The sequence below is a fragment of the Spea bombifrons genome, chromosome 8, assembly GCF_027358695.1.
Source record: "Spea bombifrons isolate aSpeBom1 chromosome 8, aSpeBom1.2.pri, whole genome shotgun sequence".
In the NCBI taxonomy this organism is placed as follows: Eukaryota; Metazoa; Chordata; class Amphibia; order Anura; family Pelobatidae; genus Spea; species Spea bombifrons.
Window position 1 is genome coordinate 19,813,834 of NC_071094.1, and position 21,281 is coordinate 19,835,114.

The 21,281-nt window shown below is 39.2% G+C and overlaps 2 protein-coding genes across 4 annotated transcripts; both read right to left on the bottom strand.

The window, feature by feature from the left end:
- Positions 1–840: 840 nt before the first annotated feature.
- On the bottom strand, positions 841–12,917 carry LOC128503565 (transcription initiation factor TFIID subunit 7-like). Of its 3 annotated transcripts, XM_053473689.1 has the most exons (13): positions 12,897–12,917; positions 12,715–12,866; positions 11,459–11,532; positions 11,138–11,216; positions 9,813–9,946; positions 8,881–9,007; positions 8,732–8,790; positions 8,564–8,636; positions 4,742–4,846; positions 2,255–2,407; positions 1,955–2,067; positions 1,700–1,759; positions 841–1,127 (listed from the first exon to the last, which is right to left on the bottom strand). In XM_053473689.1, exons 2-13 carry the CDS (start codon positions 12,725–12,727, stop codon positions 1,083–1,085), a joined length of 1,035 nt encoding a protein of 344 aa, XP_053329664.1. In that variant the 5' UTR covers positions 12,728–12,866; positions 12,897–12,917; the 3' UTR covers positions 841–1,082. The 3 variants fall into 3 exon arrangements, with proteins under 3 accessions (XP_053329664.1, XP_053329665.1, XP_053329663.1); XM_053473690.1 differs by lacking the exon at positions 12,897–12,917 and having other exon boundaries at positions 4,757–4,846; positions 12,715–12,888; XM_053473688.1 differs by lacking the exon at positions 12,897–12,917 and having other exon boundaries at positions 12,715–12,888.
- Positions 12,918–14,817: 1,900 nt separating this feature from the next.
- Positions 14,818–18,108, bottom strand: TIMM8A (translocase of inner mitochondrial membrane 8A). Its single transcript, XM_053473700.1, has 2 exons — positions 17,956–18,108; positions 14,818–15,243 (listed from the first exon to the last, which is right to left on the bottom strand). The coding sequence occupies exons 1-2, from the start codon at positions 18,058–18,060 to the stop codon at positions 15,082–15,084; spliced, it is 267 nt and encodes an 88-aa protein (XP_053329675.1). The 5' UTR covers positions 18,061–18,108; the 3' UTR covers positions 14,818–15,081.
- Positions 18,109–21,281: the final 3,173 nt, after the last annotated feature.

Here is a 21,281-nt window from a genome sequence, read left to right on the forward strand (position 1 = left end):
CTTTGGCTCAATATTCTACTTGGATTTAAAATTTGCTTAGCTAGGAACTGGAGGAATACGACTCTTCCTATATGGTCTGAGATTAAATTTCAGATCAACAATGCTCCGCTGAAAAATACTTTTCTTTTATGAGATCTAATGCCGAAGAGAAACATAAGCTGATTTGGCATCGCTGGCTGCTGTATATTGGATAGTTTTTCTTCTTACTCTTATTAATCCCTGTGCATTATAAAAATGTAATACATATATATTTACCTCCGTGACCTTTATTTTTGAATTTGCTACTACACTCCCTCTCCTCCTTTGACAATCTCTCTCGGAAGCTTAGTATGAATTGAGCAGCAGAGATGCTTTGGTTGCGTCAGTTGGGGGCATCAAAGCACCCTGTCGACTAGACCCACCGTAGAGAAGCGATGAATTTTCCTCTAATATATTTTATTTCTGGCCAACGGATGTACATTTTGTATGACTATTGTAAGATATCTATTGCACTGTGCATGCTAATAAAAAAATAGAAAACAGTTTACACTGGACTTTGCACATGTTTTTTACATTTTACTGTAGTGTTAATAAGCAGCATTTATTACAATTGGTCTCATTACACAAAGTTTTCAGGTTTTCTCTGCCAAGCTTGATATGACTCTCTAATCAAAGCAGATGATATTAGCTTCATTATAAAACCTTGTAATTTATGTAGTTTTGAGAAGTGACACATTCACAATAAATGTCCAAAGTATTTTTTTTGTCCAAAGTATCATTTTACCTATCCATTGAAGGGTAACATTCTTTTTATACATATGTTTCTCGGTACTATCTTTTCTCAAAAAGATTTTCCAAGTATAAAATGACAAGCAGTTGTTTATTAAGGACACTACAAATCATGTACAATGAAGTTCAAGTAACATTTACAAATGCAGCAGACTTCACAAATATTGGAAGGTGGTACACCTGGTACAGTAACCCTAATTGTGACAGGCAACTGGAGGGTCAACAAATATGTTTCATCTGAGAATTTTAGACTCAAGAGCAGACAGTCAAAGTAATCTAGTTCTGGCAAAAAAAAAATCCAAACTGCAGTCTCATTACTTCTCTATCAATGCTTCAAGCTGCTCTTGCAAGGACGTCACCTGAAATACAAGTATGTGGTCAATGCATAAGTGTTAGCAAAAAAATTACTTATTCTAACATACTTGTTAAACAATGCTAACCATCATTCATATACCTATGTAAAAGGTAATTGTCACAATACAAACGACGCCTAAACTAAATTCTAAACCCCTTAAGGATCCAGGATGTAATGTCTATATAAAAATCCCTTTAATCTCTGGGAACTAATATTTCATCCTATGATATTCTGCATCAGTAATGAGATCTTCCTGCTGGTACACAGGAGACTGGGCTGTTGATTGGGCCTGGTGTCACTACTTTTAGTTGGACAACTTTGAATGGAAACCGTGTAAACGCAGTGTAATAAGTGATTGAATGCCAGAACCTGCAGAAAGCCAAAAGGACTGCTTTGTGTCAAATAGTAAGCACGTTTTGGCAAACTGGATCGTTCAATGAGTTCTAATACCTATGTTTTAGGGAGGGTGCATCTCCTAGTTTCCTAGGAAAATCAGGAGATGCACCCTCATTCTTCAAAAAAGGTTATTTCACCAAATGTATCCTTTGTATAAAACAGCCTTAAAGATAACCTCACCTGTTGTTTTTCTCTGTCCTCTTGTTGTCTGAATTCATCTAGCACAGCTTGAAGACGAGTCTAAGACAGACAGAAACATTTATTGCCAACAGTTCACATACATACAGAATTCCCACATACGCAGATGAAATGAAAAGTATTTGCCTTATTTAACTTAATATAACCGCTGCAGAGGTAGTACCAGGTGATAAACTTCAGTTTGATGCATCAGTGGATTTTAAAAACATATAGTGCAGATAGCTGTGAGCTACCTACCTTCAGTGCCACATTCTCCACTTTCATTATCAGCTCTTCTTGACGTTTTCTCCTCTCTTGAGTTTCACGTAGTTTTTTCTGTAAATTCTCAACCTGTTTCTGTAGCTCCAGCACTAAAAAAAAGCAAAAAGAACAGTATGAGTATGTTGGAAATAGTGGAACCATCAGCTTATTTTCTTTTTTTGATTGCTATGGCCCATTTTAGTCTTCCTCCTATACCATGTTCACATTGTGTATGGCATATGAGATGAAAGACAAAACAGTCAGCTAAATGCTTAATTCTCCCAGTGAGGAACTGACCAATTTGATTGGTACCCCCATCCTGGCGATCTCTTTGCTCCTCTTCAGTCTCCATAATATTCAGATCCTCCTCCTCTTGTCTTTCTTGCTCCTCTTCTCCATCACTACTGCTACTAATGTCATTGAAGATTTCACGTAACTCATCCCTCTCCACTGTACAAACAAAGAAACCAAGAAACCACACAGATTCATGGAAATGGCCAAATAGAAACTAAAGTATCAAAGTCTATGTCAGACAAAAATAAATCTTTAATCTCTAGAACATATGTAGTATGAAAAAGACGCTCAGGTAAGGGGGAACATGGCAAAATAACATTGCATCTAAAATTCCATGTACCAACTCATGAGATATATAGGATAGTGTGCTCACAGGACCACATTCTCCTGCCTCATGGATTGTTAGCAGTGATCGTGCTTCTGCTTTGCAAACATACATGGCTTATCAATGTTGTTGCTACCTTTCCCTACACATTTTTCGTAACAGTTTTCGTACAAATTAATAAATAATGACATATATATATATATACACATACATACACAAGTATGTACAGTCGTGATCAAATGTTTGCATACGTTTGGAGAATATATGTACCATTTTTAAAGTCTTTGAGCAAGCAAACCATGTTTCTTTTTTTTCCCCTCACAGGATTCATATTCATCTATAGGTTATAACAGAATGGCACAATCATAAAACAAAACATGACAACAAAGAAAAAAAAAAACGAGCCCTGCACTCCCTCAGTTCTTAATACAGTGTATTGCACCTTTTAGCATCAAAGACAGCGTACAGTCTATAAGGCCCCAAATTCTTGCAGGTGGTATAGCTACGCATTCGTCAAGGCAAAACGCCTGTAGATCATGCAAAGTCTTTGGTTGTCTTGCATGAACCACATGTTTGAGATCTCCCCATAGTGGCTTGATGATATTAAGGTCAGGAGGCTGTGATGGCCTCTCCAGAACCTTCATCTTTTTCTGCTGTAACAACTGAAGGGTCAACCCAGCCCTGTGCTTAGGGTCATCATGCTGGAAAGTCCAACAGCATCCCATGCGCGGCTTTCGTGCAGAAGAATGCAAATAGTCTGCCAGTATTTTCTGAGAACATGCTGCATTCATCTTGTCGTCAGTTTTCACAAGATTCTCTGTGAATTTAGAGCTCACCCACCCCGAAAACATCAGTAAAGTCGTCACCATGCTTCACAGTGGGAATGGTATTCTTTTCACTTTAGGCCTTGTTTACCCCACCGTAAAGCTCTGTTTTGGTCTAATCACTCCAAATTACAGTGTGCCAAAAGCTGTGAGGTTTCAGAAGTTGTCGGGCATATTGCGGTATTGGCGCACTAAAGGCTTCTTTCTGGAAACTTTTCCATGCAGCTAATTACCGTCGTATTGTACCCCTTGAAACAGCCACACCGTCTTTTTCCTGAGCAGCCTGTATTTCTCCTGAGGTTACCTGTAGTATTTTCTTTGTATCCCGAACAACTCTTCTGGCGGTTGTGGCTGAAATCTTTCATGGTCTACCTGACCTTGGCTTGGTATAAAGAGATCTCAGAATTTTTCACTTCTTAATAATTGATTGAACAGTACTGACTGGCATTTTCAAGGCTTTGGATATCTTTTTATATAATGTTCTTTATAACAGTTCCATTACCTTGCTACGCAGGCCTTTTGACAGTTCTTTTCTGCTCAATGCATCCACGTGAGAGCTAACAAACTCATTGACTATTTATACAGGCACTAACTGCCACAGGTGTGGGAAATTCACCCTTAATTGCCATTGTAACCTGTGTGTGTCACCTTGTGCGTCTGTAACAAGGCAAAACATTCAAGGGTATATAAACTTTTTATCAGGGCCATTTGGGTGATAGCCGTTAAAATGACTTAAAAAGGAGCCAAACAACAATGTGATAATAAATGGCTTCATTTGATCACTAGCTTTAAATAAAAGATCATGCATGATCAGTCATTTTCAAAATCAATGCCAACATTTTCATTTCTGCCAGGGTATGCAAACTTTTGAGCACAACTGTATTTGTACAAACTGCTATATAAATACAAAATGCACAGTTCTTTTCTTGGTTAGCCATTTCATGAGATGAATAAAATTGTTTAGATTTTGCCAATTACTTTCACAAATATGTATATTCCTACAGTTCTTGCAGGGCAGCAATGTCCCAAAGGCCATGTAGCAGATCCGAATGCAGAGGATCTGCATTGCCAGACTAATTTTAGGGTGAAGTCAACAATTACATCTTCAATATCGGTCTGACAATTGTTTTCAAGTAGACAAGCACAAAAGGTAAAATTAACAGACCTGTTTTTGTAACCTAATCCTGTTACATTGGATATTAGCTTTTGCAGCTTCTTAAACGTAGTAAATGCTTTGATTGTAATACGAGCGATTGGTTTTTTCCCCCAAATATACCTTGCGTAATAATTAAGATAAAATTGCCGATTGTAATACATATATTCACTTAGAAATAAAGGCACCTGAAGATCCACGACCTTGCTTAATTCCAGACATGCCTGGAGAGCCATCTAAACCAGTCAAATTTTCTGTCTCTTTGGTCTCATCTTCAGCGATCACTTCCCAGCCTATAGTTAGTGTCAAGGAAAAATAAAATGCAGATTCCCTAACACTCTGCTCAAAGAATATTAGCGGAACAGACAATTTATCAGATGTCTTCTCAATTCCCATGCCTAACAAAGTCTACACATCATTTGTCACACAATCAACGTCCTGAATTATGAGTCTATACCAATTATATTGGTGGACCCAATGTTATAAGCAGGTCATTATTTTCCTTGTCAATGATACACATGAGAATTAAGACATCATTAATTCTCACCTGAGGATAATAATATTAGTTTCCAGCCATACCTGGAGCGTGATAGGCATGGTTCTCATAGATTATGCCTTAAAGCCTTCCAGGATGTAGATGTTTGCCAATTTCCAGGAGGTAAAGTAGTGTAGGGCTGCAACTAACGATTATTTTAATAATCGATTAGTTGGCCGATTATTTTTTCGATCGGATAAAAAAAATGCAATTTTTTAAAATTTTAAATAATGTAATAAAAACGTACAATTTACACTTTCATCTCTTTATTGTAATGGCCTCGCTCTCTATTCACCTTCTTATTTCACTGACATAATAATAAAAGCTACAAGAACCCAAACACTGTTTCTCAAACTAGGTTTTAATACAGTTATTAGTAAATATTAATTCATATGTTAACTATTTTTCATATGTAATAAAAACTGAGAAAAAAGCCTTGTTTATATTTTCTTTTATTTACCAAACTGCCCCCAGTTATGCACATCTGACCTCCAGCTTGCCACTCTGCCCCCATATATCCCTTATACTCCTTATATGCCAGTGATATGCAACTAAGCCCCCTGATATACCTTTTACCCCCAGATATGTCTTATGCCCCCCTGATATGCCTAATATCAATATGCCTTATACCCCCTATATGCCACTCGCCCCCATTTATGCCTTATACCTCCCTATATGCCACTGTGCACCCTGATATGCCAGTCCGACCCCCCATAAATGCTCTGCACCACCCTGAAATTCATTATACTCCAATTCACCACTCTGCCTCCCCCAGATATGCCACTCTGAAATTCATTATACTCCCCATACACCACTCTAACTCCCCCTATACACCACTCTAACTCCCCCAGATATGCCATTCTGCCTCCCTGAAATTCATTACACCCCCATACACCACTCTGCTACCCTGAAATTCATTATACCCCCCATACACCACTCTGCCCCCTCCCCCCTCCCATACACCACTCTGCCTCCTGCCCCCTCCCATACACAAGACACCAGGGAGCCGGGTAGAGAGGCAGAGTGGCGTATGGGAGGGGGGAGGAGCCAGAGTGGTGTATGGGAGGGTGCCTCACATACACCCCTCTGACTCCTCCCCCCTCCCATACACCACTCTGCCTTTCTCGCGACTCCCTGGTGTTTCGTGAACCTCCGTTGCTAACAGGCACTTTCACTGCAGCTTCATAGAAGACTCAGCGTAAGTGAAGGGCAGTAACGGAGGCTGTCTGCGCGATGCAGACCCCCACCAGCTGACAGAGAGGATGATCCTCTGCAGGAGACCTCGATTCTCTGTCAGCCGGTGGGGGTCTGCACGATGTGCACAGACAGCCTCCGTTACTGCCCTTCACTTACGCTGAGGCTTCTGTGAAGCTGCAGTGAAAGTGCCTGTCAGCAACGGAGGTTCACAAAATACCAGGGAGTCGGGAGAGAGGCAGAGAGGTGTATGGGAGGGGGAGGAGTCAGAGGGGTGTATGGAAGTGGAGGGGAGAGACTGAAGTTGTCTGTGCGTATCGCACGGACACCCACCGGCCGACAGTGAGGGGAATCCAGGTCCCCTGCAGCGTTGCGGGGGATCTGGATTCTAGTGTTTTAATCTGATCTCTGAGGTCGGATTATATAAGGAGAGGAGTTTTTCAGAGCATTTGCTCTGAAAAAATCTTTTTATAATCGATTTTAATTATCGATTAGTTGTTTCAGCCCTAAAGTAGTGAGAACAATCCACCAGGCTATGGATCTCTTCGAATTAGCCAATCCTCTCTTGTGACCAGAACAGGCAAGAAATAACCTGTTTGTCTTTCTAGTCACAGGTTCTATTTAAGTAAGCAAGACTACAGTGTGGGACATCCAAATAAAGAAACTCATCTTTAGTTTTGGAGGCTGAATGGGAACACAAAATAGAAAGCTCCACCACCCTTGGGATGAAACTAAAATTGCAGGCAAGGCCTCTAAAAGGCGAACTAAAAAATAACCTTGTATTTGTGAATAACCACAAGCTTTTACTTCCTCAGAAGAGATCGCGGCCAGGAAAGGCTTTATTTGCTGAAAGCGTACTAACAAACATCTGACAGTAACTTCAACCAGACAATATCATATTGAGACCCCATGGAGCAACTGTTACACAACGGGAGTGGCGAAAATAAATGTGTACAAGAAAAAGTGATAAGGGTACCAGTGAACACTATACAGTGATGTTTTACATAAATTGTGACTAATCCTCTACCAACAAATTATAAAGAAGAAACAATACTTCCCCTATTTCACAGCTGCTACCCTAGAAGAGCATTCTCCAGATGCTGATATAAAAAAGCACTGTTCCACTTAGGGGCGCTTGTGTAAATAGGAAGAGAGAAAAATATAAGTTTAGCCAATAATAACAGATATAATTTCTCAATCAGTGGTAAGTATTGCACTCACGATATTTATGTGATATTCAGGCTCTTCTCAAAATCTTCACATCTAAAAATGTGAACGAAGAGAGAGAAGGGATCGCACAGTATCTCACCTAAATATAGAGAAAATAAAAATTGATCGCGCTTACAAGAAGTTGAGCACATGTGCTAATGTGTCTTACAACAGGGTTCTCCAACAACCCTGGTTGATCCTAATTGGAACGATGATCTTCAAGTGTTTTCAGGTTCTTAAAGTGCTGTAACTTCTCGTGACAAATTCCACAGCGTGACAGGAGGAGCGAAAGACGGGGAAATCCAGCTAATTTGGATTTCTTGTAAGTGCAATCAATTTTTATTCTCTTTATATTTGGGTGAGATTCTGCGCAATCTTGTCCCTTCTCTCTTTGTTCACATTTTTTTAGATGTGAAGATTTTGAGAAGAGCCTGAATACCACAAATACCAATAGTGCAATTATATCGGTTATTATTGGCTACACTTATTTTTCTCTCTCTCTTTTCCCAATTCACACAAGCGCCCCTAAGTGGAAGTGTGTACAAACTGGAGTGGGCCTGTATAAAAGTTTAATGAAAGAGTTGTCTGCCATTGAAGGTTAACCAATAGTTTCAGGAGCCGCTAATTATAAATTAGCCGAACATTTTCCTTGGCAAAAAATACAAGTAACACTCAAATTCCCCCTGAACAAAATTCAGAATGCCAGAACTGAATATGCATATTACACCATTGTTATTGCTAAGGGAGGTGGGATTGGATTCTTTGTGTGGCGAAGTAAGGTTCCAATTACTGCTGTGAAGGAACCTACGTTTTTGAGACAAGCTAGATTTCATTTTGCCCAATTGGCCTATCTTGTGAGCTACATGTTCCAACTGGGTGCTGGTTGTTCAACCTTAGACTCCCTATTGCGTTTGAAGGAAGTTTTTTCATGTCGGTGAGTTACTTTAATAAAGTAATAAAGTACTTACAAAATCTTTCAATATGTATTGCTTATTGGTGGGTCATATAGAACACTTTGCTTACCGTTTAAATCTACGGCATGTTAACCTATGTCAATTCTAGTAAAGGATACGCACACTAACTGCCTCAGCATCTGTACTCAAGAGACGTTTCACCTCCTTCTCCACATCTGGGGACTCTATGTACTAAGGTAAACAGGATGAAAATTTATTAAAAAATAATAATAAAAAAAAAGATGCATCAATGCAGGAATATATAAAACAAGATGAGAAGAAAGTACCTTCTTCTTGGCTGTTTTCCTAAAGCGTCTTTTTCGCACATTCTTCAGAGGAGGTGTGACTAAAATACATTTGCGGTATTATGCATTAGATTATGGATCTAGACTACATAACAGACAGCCAGCTGCTACTGTAGAAATTGGCCACTTACTTCCATGATTCCAAATGAATTTTTTCTCTCTATCCCGGTCTTTTTTCTTACTGGCCTTTGGGTCGCTTGTCCCAGTTGGCTCTTCCAATGGGGGATAGAGATCACCATCCACAGTGCAAACCAGCATCTGAAAGTATAGAGAAGGAAAAAAGGGTTGTGGGTGGAAAGGTTTTCCTTAATTTGAAGCATTCGTTATAAACACATCATACATTTTTTAAATTGCATAATTCAGTGGGATAATGTTTCTCGCACACTTACGACAAAATTGTGAAATCTTCAATACACTGCAACTACATGTGGAAGCTGTTTGGTATCACAATATTCTCTATAAGCAAATGTTGTTTTGCTACCAGATGAAAACAGTTACAGCACAACTGCAGGAGGACTTCATGCGTTTGCAAGGGGAACCTTGCTGCTATCATATATATTAAAGTGCATATGATGCCTGGAGTGCCTCGTCATAAAAGAAGGGAATGCAGTCTTCATCTTACTAAATTCACAAATAAAAATTTATGCTAAAAGATATTACCGAAAAGTTGAAACTTCTTGCACATGTTCAGTAGGGCACCCATTTAAGTAACTGAAGCAGTGGTCAATTAAATGTATGCTAGGAAAACATCAGATAGCATACATGTAAATGGTTGCTGCTACTCCTGTTGACAAGAATGAAAGTTTTTTTTAAGGTGAATGTGTTAGCAGCATTTTGCTGGGTGGTTGTGGTAATTAAACAAGACATACAGTGGACTCTGATCAATTCTTCTATGCATTTGCATGCAAAAGACACAGGGCGACACAGCAAATGGACTGCACAGACAATTCTTGACATTCCTTATGTATTAATGTGTTAAGCAGAAATACAAAGATACTGACAAAAGAATTCAGAAGTTTTTGTTTATTTTTTGCTTGAAGCATTCATCATATACACCAATTACCTGGCAGATATCTGCAGTCTTGTAGAAAGTTTTTTTATCAATGGTTTTCAAACACTCTAGGATACATGGAACATCAACCAGCTTCGCAGCCAGAGGAACCCGATCAACTCGTACAATCCCATGACGACCATCCGCTGTGGGTTACATTCAATTTAAAAGAATAAAGACTGTCATAAAACGTACAGTACTGCACAATTCACACATTTCATATGACTAAGAAATATTTATTTACCATCATCCACTGGCCACAAACAGCCACAATTGTTCAGACGTTTCCACAGCACTAAGGATATACACTTGGGAGATAACCTAACTATGAATATATAGTGACTGTATACAACCCACTTTATTTAATGCAGAAAATTAAAAATTATTTCCTTATTATTCTTTTTTTTTTAATTATTATTATTATTCAGACTTTCCCACAACACTAAGCTCTTTCTAGTACCAAAGGTTGAGCATCCAGAAGTGAATTTTGTTCTTTTATTTTGCATTATTTTCTACTACAACTATCACTGTAAACTAATAACCTATGTGTTTGGGAAAGACCGGTGCACACAAAGTGATCAGTTGTATCAATAATCTGGAAAGCAACATAATTTGAGACCAAAGCCAATGACTCAAATTTAAAATATAGTGCTATGCATGTGTGTCTGTCAGGCCAGGGTAAGAGATCTTTGTTGTTCCAATGTAAACAACATTCCAACTAGGGTGGCCAGAACTAAATCAATAAAATCGATAGTAATCGATAATATCTGGGGGGGGCAGAGTGGAATGTCAGGGGGCATAAGGCATAGCTGGGAGGTATAAGGAATATCTGGAGGGTGGAGTGGCATATCTGGGGAATTAAGGCATATAGGGGGGGGGCAGAGTGACAAGCCTGGGGTGAGGTGTGCATAACTGGGGGGCAGGTCGGAAAATAAAAACAAGAAATCGATTTTTCTCAATCATAGTTTTTACTAAATATGAAAAAATAGTTTAAATAAACAGAAAATTTGCTTATTTTTTTTTTATCCGATTAATTGAAAAAAATAATCAGCCAACTAATCGATTATGAAAATAATCGTTAGTTGCAGCCCTTATTCCAACAGAGATCTATATGACATAATAGTAATCATCTACAAAAAAAAAATAAAATAATAATTCTAGTGCACAATTCAAGATTTTCAACAGCAAAAACCGCTGGCTGCAATCGAGAAAAAATGCCACTTTTCAAACTTCACACGAGAGTAACTTATTATAAAAAAAAATACCCCAATGTTTTAACCTGTCATTTCAGTTCTGTATTAATGACCCATTTATATCTACAGTGTAGCGCTACTCACGATGTAATTCAATAGATAGTCGATCTTTTGCATTGACATTTCCAGACTGGACCATCCTTCTGATAGTGGATGCATATTCCTGAGAAGAAAGAAATAGTTATGCAATCACGTGTTAGTTAAATATTTCCTAGAATGTAATAACGTAGTAGCCCATGAGAACTAAATTGTATAACCGTGTTCTAGGTGGCACGCTTAAACACGCGGAAGAATTTAATGTTTCCGAGTACTTAAAGCCCCCATTTAATGAGAGCAACCAATTGTATGTCCCTTGATGATGTGCATAACATAAATCATTCTGAACCACTGTTATTCTTTTCTTACCTGTGGAAGCCTTAGAATGAACTGACTCTCTAGCTCATGAGGAGCATCATCTTTGTTCCTTGATGTCTTTTGTTCTGCAGGGTAGAAAGAAAAAACATGATGATTGATATATATTTACATACGCAGACATCCAGTGTCAAAAAGATATTAAACAATGTTCAAATAAAAAAAAAATATATAATATTTGGCTATTTACTGTTATTTGCGGTGCTGACTGTATCATATTTTACATTTCTAATCACATACCTAGGTCTTCAAACACAAAGCAGTAGGCATCAAATGCAATGCTGATGTGTAAGACTCATACTACACATGCACATACTTCCCTAAGAGTGACTTTGTAAGTCCCAAATCCATATGTAATATTCATATTTTCTAGGAGCTGAGAGTACTTGCTGTATGATTGCAAAGCAGTTTTCTACAGGCCTGAACCTCTCAAAAAATGTATATAGGGGCCAAGGAAATGTGAGTGTACAGAGGGAAATATTCCAGTGGCTCTTTAATGTTTTGGGGATGTTTTATGCCAGAGGACCTGGAGATTTTGTTAGTATACTTGGCATCATGGACTCTATTAAATACCAACAGATATTATATGAACTCCTGTCTCTGTCAAAAAAGCTTTTAAAAAATGCCCATGGTTGGATCTTCAAGCACGACAATGAAACAAAATCAACACAAATGGTTAACTGACCATGAAATCAAGGTCCTACCATTACTACCCCAGTCCCCTGACTAGAACCCCATAGCAAACCTGTGGGGTGAACTGAAGAGGAAAGTCCACCAGTGTTGACTTTGAAGGCAATTCTGCATGGAAGAATACTCTCAGATCTCTAGCCATATAATCTCCAACCTCATCATGCATTATAGGAGAAAACCTAAAGCTGTTATCTTGGCAAAGGGAGGTAGTAGAATGTATTGACTAAAAGGATGTCAATAATCGTGCTACACACATTTCAAATGTATTTGTTTGGACAAACGTGTTGTGGTGCATCCTCATCTGAAATATTGGTAGGCATCAATGTCACATACAGAAAAGTAATCAGCTAAACACACACACACACACACACACACACACACACACACACACACACACACACACACACACACACACACACACACACACACACACACACACACACACACACACACACACACCCTCCTAGTCTAACAGAACCGACCACCATCACCCGTACATAATAATAGTCATTGCTGATAAACACGCTTCTATTATTTACGGTCCACATTGAAGACATTACTTGTAGAAGCCATAGCGAATCGTGCGTTGGTGCCTCCAAGAAACCTGTAGCGCAATAAAATAAAAAAAGGAAACCACAACTACATCGTCGAAATCTTCACATCCAACGAGACCTGTATGTTGAATAAGGATCTATTGCAGGAAGTTTGTATCCTCCACCGGAAGCGTTTTTGTCACAAAAACCGACTCGCCAGAAAGGAAATCGCTGACCCGGAAGTAGCTTCATAGTATTCCACCCGGAAACAGAGACTGTTTTGGAAATTAAATTCAGTGGAGTGTGAAAAAATGTGTGGTTTTCTGGATAGTGATGCCTTTTACCACCAATACATTTGTAATAATTTTTAGTACCTTTACGGAAAGGACAGCTATAATCTATTTAATGGGATCGCATATATAATTTTATATAAAACCACTGGGCTGAGAACGTGTGTGCCATAGTGCTTTACATCGACAAAGCTCGACGCTTTTGTAAACAAAAGTATTTATCGGTTAAATAAAAACTATATGTGTGGTGAATGAAAGAAACACACATCAGTTATACCGTCTTGTCCCCAGCAAGTAAAAAAAAATGAAATATGTGCTTTTACTTGTTTTGTGTTTAGAAACTCCCTAATATGCCTAGGATTTAAATTAATCTTTTGTATGTTTAAATTTTGTATGCTGGGATTGTAGTTTAAAACCTAGGGAGGCAACATAGGCTATTCCACAAGGCTCTTCCTGCCTGCAGCAGTTTCCCACCAACCTCTTATAATGAATGTGACAAAAAAAAATCAAACTGCATTTTCTTACATCCTTTGCATTTGGATTAGGATTTCTTCCATGGAATAGGCAGAGCTGCTGGGGGAAAAATTATCGTGTTCAGCAAGGAATACCCACATTGTATATCTTTTTAAATTCAAGTCAATATTAACCCCTTAAGGACCAGGCTATTTTTTACTTTTTGTACCCTTTGGGACCGAGGCTGTTTTAACACTTTTGCGGTGCTCGTGTTTAGATGTAATTTTCTCACTAATTTAGTTTACCCAGAAAAGTTTTTGTTTTTTTTCAGGACAAGAAGGGCTTTCTTCAGATACCATATTTTTGATTATATTATCTAATTTCCTATAATATAATAAAATATGATAAAAACATGAAAAAAAACCTCGCTTTTTCTCACTTTTATTTGAAAAATCTTTTACTCATCCAAAAAAGCTAATGAAAAAACCTGCTAAGTAGATTCTACTATTTGTCCTGAGTTTAGAAATACCCAATGTTTGTATGGTTTTTTTGCAAGTTATTGGGCAATAAGCACAAGTAGCGTTTTGCTATTTCAAAACCATTTTTTCTCCAAAGCTGGTCATTCTGCCCCATGTGCTACCGTATTGGCCCGAATATAGGCCGCACTTTTTCCCCCCACTTTAAGTCTTTAAAGTGGGGGTGCGGCCTAAATTCGGGGTCTAGCGCCGGGAAGGCAGCAGGGTTAGGATACAGATCCCCCGCAGCAGTGCAGGGGACCGGCATCCTACTCTCCGGCAGCCGTGGACGTCTGGGCGATGCGCGTAGACAACCTCCGCTGCCGGCACTTCTGTTCACCAACGGGCTCCCTGTTGCTTGGGAGAAGGTACTCTTTTCTGTAGATGAAGTTTACAGAGAACCGGTTGGCTGGCTGCTTCGGCTCTGATTCGTTGTCTCAACAGGTAACCGGTTTTTATCCCTACAAAACATTACACAGAGCTCTGTCTTCCTCGCACCCGTTGTAACGCCGGTTTACTATGTGGTATTTACCTCCTGTGTTCTTGCATGTTCTGCCATCCTTGTTCAAATAGTTCCCTCATTTGGCTGGGCCTAGCATTTTAAGCATAGTCAGCAGATTTGTTACAATCATTTTAGGAGTTTTCTTGCCCCATGCATTCCAGGACCTTTCCCTTCCCATTGCATTACTTGCTGTAATTAATTCACTCTGCCAGACCAGTGAATGACATCCATTAGAATAAAATGTAGAATTAATAGAAAAAGATTGATATTTTTCAACTTTAAGAAAACATCAAGCTTGAAGCAAATCCACCTACAGTGGAGGACACTAAAACAATGTGCTTGTGTGACTGGAGTCTGAAGTACAAGAATATCTGTGTCATGTTTAGTGTATTACTGACAATCCTGAATTATTGTAATATTCTTCCCAGTTACTAGTGTGTCATCAGCATTTTCTGCAACCCCTTTATGCATTACGTTAAGCCTACAAGCCTGTGGAAAATAAAATTATATATACACACACACATACTGTGTGATACTTTTGGTTCAGACCAATAACATTTTACTTTGAAATGGCCATCACAATCTCAATGTCCTTCTAGACAATGCCTCGACATGAACTGAATAAGTCTCCTCCTCAATCAGAAAGGCTCTCTGTAAAAACCCCTCTAGATTTCTGTGTCTGTTCCAGTCGGTTGAGGATGAACTGATTGGCGTCTATAAATCTTTCCACACAGTTCACAAAGCAACTTTCACTCCGGGTATCCAGCTTGGGTCCTGGTTTCTCCATACATTTTTCCTATAGGGTAAGAGTAAATTAGTCAGGTGCATTGCACATGAAATAATCAATGAATAGAGCTGGCTGATGAGTTTAATTCCTCTCTACTTATTTTATGCATATGTATTGGTGAATAAGGTAAACCATTATGACACCATAGATTGGGTGTTCTGCTGCATCTTCTACGTAAGGTATTTTTTTGCAAGTTAAATGAATACATAATGTCTGTACTCGTGCATTCATTGTTAAGGGGCTCTAAAAGTGTCTCCTGTAATCAAAATGCATTTTTTTTAATTTTATTTTTAGGCATACATGTCAATTTACTTAAAGTTCTATTTATTATGTAAAGAGGGAGACAGGCAAACATTAGGAGTTATTTAAATTAAATGTACAGGAAGGCCAAAATACAAACAAATGTGTATTCTTGTAAAGGCTTAAACCCCTGTTCCATTATTTCTTCATTTAAGCCACACCAAAACCAAAAAATAAAGAAAACCAAATAGTTTACTTAAAAGTCCCAACCCCGCACACCATGATAAATGTATCCAATATATGCAGTGATAATACGTGCACATAAAATCCATATAGATGATAGTACACAACACATTGCAAAGTAAGCACACATATGGGGTTATTACTACAGGGATTATTTTAGAGTGATCTTTGTACAGAGACACCAGTGTAGCAGTTGGCATCCTAAACCAGAGTTTCCAGCTAGGTACAGTGTAAAGGTTTAGGGCAGCTCTGACACTTTTTCCAAATCTCCTTTTTCACGGTTCAGCTGTACGTATTTTTTTCAAGAATAAATTGGGCTTTATTTTCATTTGTATCGTCCAACAAACTGTGCATCACACAATATAATGGTACAAATGTGAAAAAAACAGACACTAAATATGAATAATTCCAACCCGTCTTATTAAGCGTATCATACACATGTACATGCAACCCATGTAGATGACAGTACACACACAACCATTGCCTTGCATATCATATAAACATCAGGACCCAGTATTTACAGGAAATCTTGCATCTACTTGTAATCATGCAAGTCTTCCAACACATTGGTCGCTCACAGATAGTCCCCTGTACCGGGAGCCATCATGTTTCCTAAATATTGTTCTCCTCGTAGTTTTCATTTAATGCAGTGGCTAAAGGTTTCTAAAGTCTACTATTCCATGACAGACTGGAATGCCATAAAGGGAAGGGTTTACAAACGTGCTTTTGCAAAATGTGTGTCAGTGCTTACTCTATACCAGGGGCGTCCAACATGCGCGAGATCGGCAGCCAAGGCAACAGATCTTACGCGGGCCATACCTCGAGCCCTGTTACATCTCGAGGTACGTACCAGTGAGAGGGTCTTTTGTACTGCAAAGAGGAAGCGGAACCCAGCAGAGTTCACGTGACATCACATGACTCTGCTCCAGTCCTGCTTCCTCTGTGCTGTACCAGAGAACGCAGAGGGAGGCCGCGCCCCCTGCTGAAGTCTGTGAGCGGCATCGAGGAGCTGCAGTGCAGGCAAGGGAGTGGGGAGGGTGTTTGAATGAGTATGCGTGATTGAGGGACTGAATCTGTGAATGAATGAGTATATGAATGAATGAATGAGTGTGTGATAGCATGGATGTGTAAGTGCTGGAACCTAGGCATGATGGGACTTTGATTGCTGTTAGCAATCACACTCCTATCATGCCAAGTCAGCCAGTACATGCTAACAGCAATCACAGCAAGCACAGTCCCATCATGCCTAGGTACCAGCAATTACTCGTTGCCTGGGTATGATAGGAGTGTGATTGCTGTTAACAATCACACTCCTGTCATGCCAAGTCATTTGCTTTTTTTTTGTCCAATTGTGGTCTGTTACCTACTTTTATTAAAAGTGAGTTTTTATTATTTTTAAAGGTGGGGGGTCATTTTCGGTTTTGGCTAAGTGAGTGTTTTGGTCCAGAATTTTCATTTTGGTGTATCCCTAGAATAAATAGAACTATTTCATTTTTAATTATCCTGAATTTGTAGTCACAAAACTTTCTAGGCTGCTCTATATGATAAAAAAGGGGGGGGCTGCACGGCATTGTAGTTTTTTGTTAACAAAAAACCCACAAAACTGTATTTTAATAGTTGGTCTTAACTTCTCAATATTTCAGTGGCAAAAGGTGGAGTATTGATAGTGATGTGACTGGAAGCTGTAGAATCAGAAATGAATTCGGTAACCATATGTACAATTAAACACTAGTTTAATAAACAGTTATTCATATTACAATAACTAATGTGGTTATTTCCAACAAACTTCAAAACATGCACACTGGATTGGGTGCTGATCCTATGGGCTTTTTGTGTATCATTATCTTGTTTAAGTGCCAAATAGGTTTTTGCCTAAATTGTATAATTACCATGATAGAGGTATGCCTGCGACCTAGGTTGAACATTGCCAGTTATTTGCATGCATTTGCAAGGGGGCTAGAGCGTCCCTTTAACGGATTTCTTTCAAATTATCACAACCGAAAGAAACCCCCAATACACTATGATAGCTGACACTGTGGAGACTCAATACACTGAGCTGGACCTTGACCAATTGTCGGACTGGGTCTCTAAGACCCTTCAGTCATGACTCTCAGTTGCCACAGTGGCATGCCTTTCTTCTCTGTAGAGATACAGTAATCCGGCATATGATTAACCAATTATAAAGCCTCAGCACGGACAACTATAACGTATAAGTGTATATAATATATCGACATATACCCAGCAGAGCTCGGTCAGTTGATGTACAAGGCCCTGGAATCGTTGTTTTTGAGTCTCTGCTTCAATAAATCTCTGTAGCTCAGGATCTCCCACAGCCTCCATCATCCATGCACCGCCCGGCACCGTGACCTTCACTCTGTCCCGGAACCAGAAGCTGATCACATACAACAATCGCTGCGTTTCTATTGGTCACAGTATCGCCATCTTGCTGCTCCGTGTTATTATGAAACGTATAATACATAAGGCTACGCGAACCTACATATTAGACACTATATTGCGATGTCTGTGGAACTTGCAATAATTAACGTATCCTGTAATTCCCGTTTCGTAATAGTAAAGGTGATATTAGCATAATGTAAATGTAATGTTAAATAAGCAGTGGACGGTGTTCTACTTTGTACGAAAGTGTATCAATAAAGGAAATATTTTTGTTATGGGAAGTAATTTTAGTTGTGGCCTGATTTCCATAGATAATGCCTCAATATTTATCGTGATCAAATCCCGCTTTTGTTAAGGGTTCGTCAGATTATTATATCCAACCAAGAACGTTAAAACCGGTATATATATATATATATATATATATATATATACACACACACCGGTTATATATATATATATATATATACATACCGGTTTTAAATATATATATATATATATCCAGCCACCGTTAAATATGTAGCATGACGATGTTGATGGGATTTGTTAGTATTATCCAGTAGATGGAGATAAAGCTGTAGAAATGTGTCCGTGATTTGTAAGTGGGCTACAGCGTGAGTCTGTAATGTGTACCTATTTTACGAGTTTGATTTGACTCTTACATAGTAACTCCTACAAATGAGCACACAAAATACAATCTAAAATGCAGATACCTATGCTCAAGATACCTAGAAATATTGCAGTTATAGGGGATCTGCCCCCTCCCCAGGTTGTAGTGTACCTGGCACACAGTCAAATAGTAGTCATGCATCAGAGACTTGTTTCTGTGTGATAATGACAAGCTTTAACATAGATGATGCTAACTTGTATACCTTAATGTTCTTCAATTAATAGGATTTGGCTAAGATAAAATAGAGAATAGAGAAAATATACATTTGCTCTCCAAGGGAAACATTATATTGTATATATATATATATTTTTTTTTTTTATATTTTATATGTATAACATACATGTACAAATGGGTCAACGATTCAGACAAATTTATCGTTTTTTTGACCCATTATTGGACAACAAATTCTGCTTTTCACGCCCATTCCTTTCAGATGAAAATCAGGGCCCATTTGTCTGTCAGACTCTCTCTCGGACTCTCATTTTTGTTCACTCTCACTCAAACTCTCTGAATGTCTCCCTACTTTCTCTGCCAACCACTTCCATTTCTGGGTCATGCAGCTCTGCTTCCATGTCTCGATGTTCTTGCTCTGCATCTTGTTCTTCTATCTTGTTCGCCTTTAACTCTTCCTTCTTCTCAATCTTCTCTTCCTTCTTCCACATCTCAGCAGACATAACTTCCTAATAATTAACCTCCCGGCGAACTTCCACCAAAATGGCAAAGCTTCCCAGAAGTTCCGGAAAATTAGGTTATCGTTGCGCAAAATCACAGATCTTCTGGTGCCCCCCCCAATTTTATGTTCAAGAGGGCCACAAGTATTCTTCACATAGTACCCTATATGTTTTTAATACTACTGGCTTAAAGGGGTTTTTGGGGTAGTGGTTTTCTTTTTTAATGTTTTGGGACACTCAAAAATATTGTGATGGCCCGGGGTTAATCGGTGCTGTCTGTAGTAGCGGTTGTGACCATCCGGAGTTAAAATGTGTGGGTATATTTAGTATTGGTGATTTATGTACTTTCCCCATATATGTGGTGTTTATTTGTGTATACTGTGTTCTCCTTCATGTACTACCCTATCCATGTGCCACATGTCCTGCCCCCAGACTTTTAACCCTGTATAGCCCGGACACCATCGGCCCGACCACAGCACTATCATATGGAGATACCCAGGGGTGGTCCGGGGAGTGAGCCGCTTATAGATTCCGGGCCGACGGGACTTCCAGGAGAGTGGGGGTTAGCCAGCACGGTTACGGAACCCACGCTCGGCTACCTCGCAGCTTGTACTGGCGGAACTTTGAACTGCTGATGCTTGGGGTCCCTGCGACCGATCAAGTCGCTTTTTGGATAGGATATCCTCAGGGCTCCAAGCTATCCATTGGTACCCCAGGATCGCCACTGCTCCTTCGGGATCACCCCGAAAACAATGGTTGAAAGCTGTACGGACATTGCGGGGCTCAGTGGCCTAAGTGGAACCGGACTGTCTGGGCAGGGCGAGGTTAAGTGGACATGGTTTATGACCTTTTTCCTGTGTTGGACTGTATATAAGCCCATGTGTTTCCCAAATAAAGAGTCCCTGTTTTGCTTCACTATGAGTCCTGCCTTGTTATTGCGAAGGGACTGCCCACCAGCGGCAGGACGACACGGGACCCCAGCGGACAAGGTAGGCATGACAAGTGGTGGTTACACTTGAATTATGGGGAGATTTATGGGCTTGCAAAAGGTTGTTATTGAATTAAGATAATGGGCGTAGTTTAGGTGATCAATACGTTAATCTAGTTGCTGATGCCCCATCACACTTTGATTTTAAGCTTTTCAGGATGCTGGCTCCTCAGGTAAGGAAAGAAGGATTGGCAGTTCCTCAGATCCTTTGGGAGTTAACTTCACCCAGTTAAGTGAATGAATTGCCAAATCATTATCCAGAGACAAACGGGAGGTAAATGCTAAGTGCTGGAAGTCATGGTCTTGCTTTATGAGAAGAATAGATAAGTGTTTGTTAGTGGTATAATTTTTCTTGAAGTTATCAGGGAGGCAACCATTATTTAAGAATTTTTTGATTAAGCAATATCTAAAAGATTATGGTAGTGTTAAGCATAAGTTAGGTACCTTTTGAAGTGCTACAAGGTATATATTATAGTCTGTTGGAATGAATTTTAGTGTTTTCTATTTGAGTGCTTTTATTGTGGATTTCTTTGGTATTTTTAGAATTGGCGAACTAGTAATAGCCAGCAATGTAGGTGGTTCAGATTTGCAAGTGCAAGATGTGGTTTGAGGGAAGAAGTTAATATCCATGGATTGTGGGCAGGTCTGTATGGTTAAAGCTGCATATTTGTTTAATGCAATTCAGCCAGGAATTTTGTTAAGAAGCCATGATACCAATACCACAGGGCTGCAAAAGGGTTATTAAAAAACAGGTAATCAGAATCTTCTTTGTGGCACTCGCACAATTTTTTGCCTATCTATGTCTCGTGACTAGCTTGTCCCTTTTATTGGGGTTAAAGTT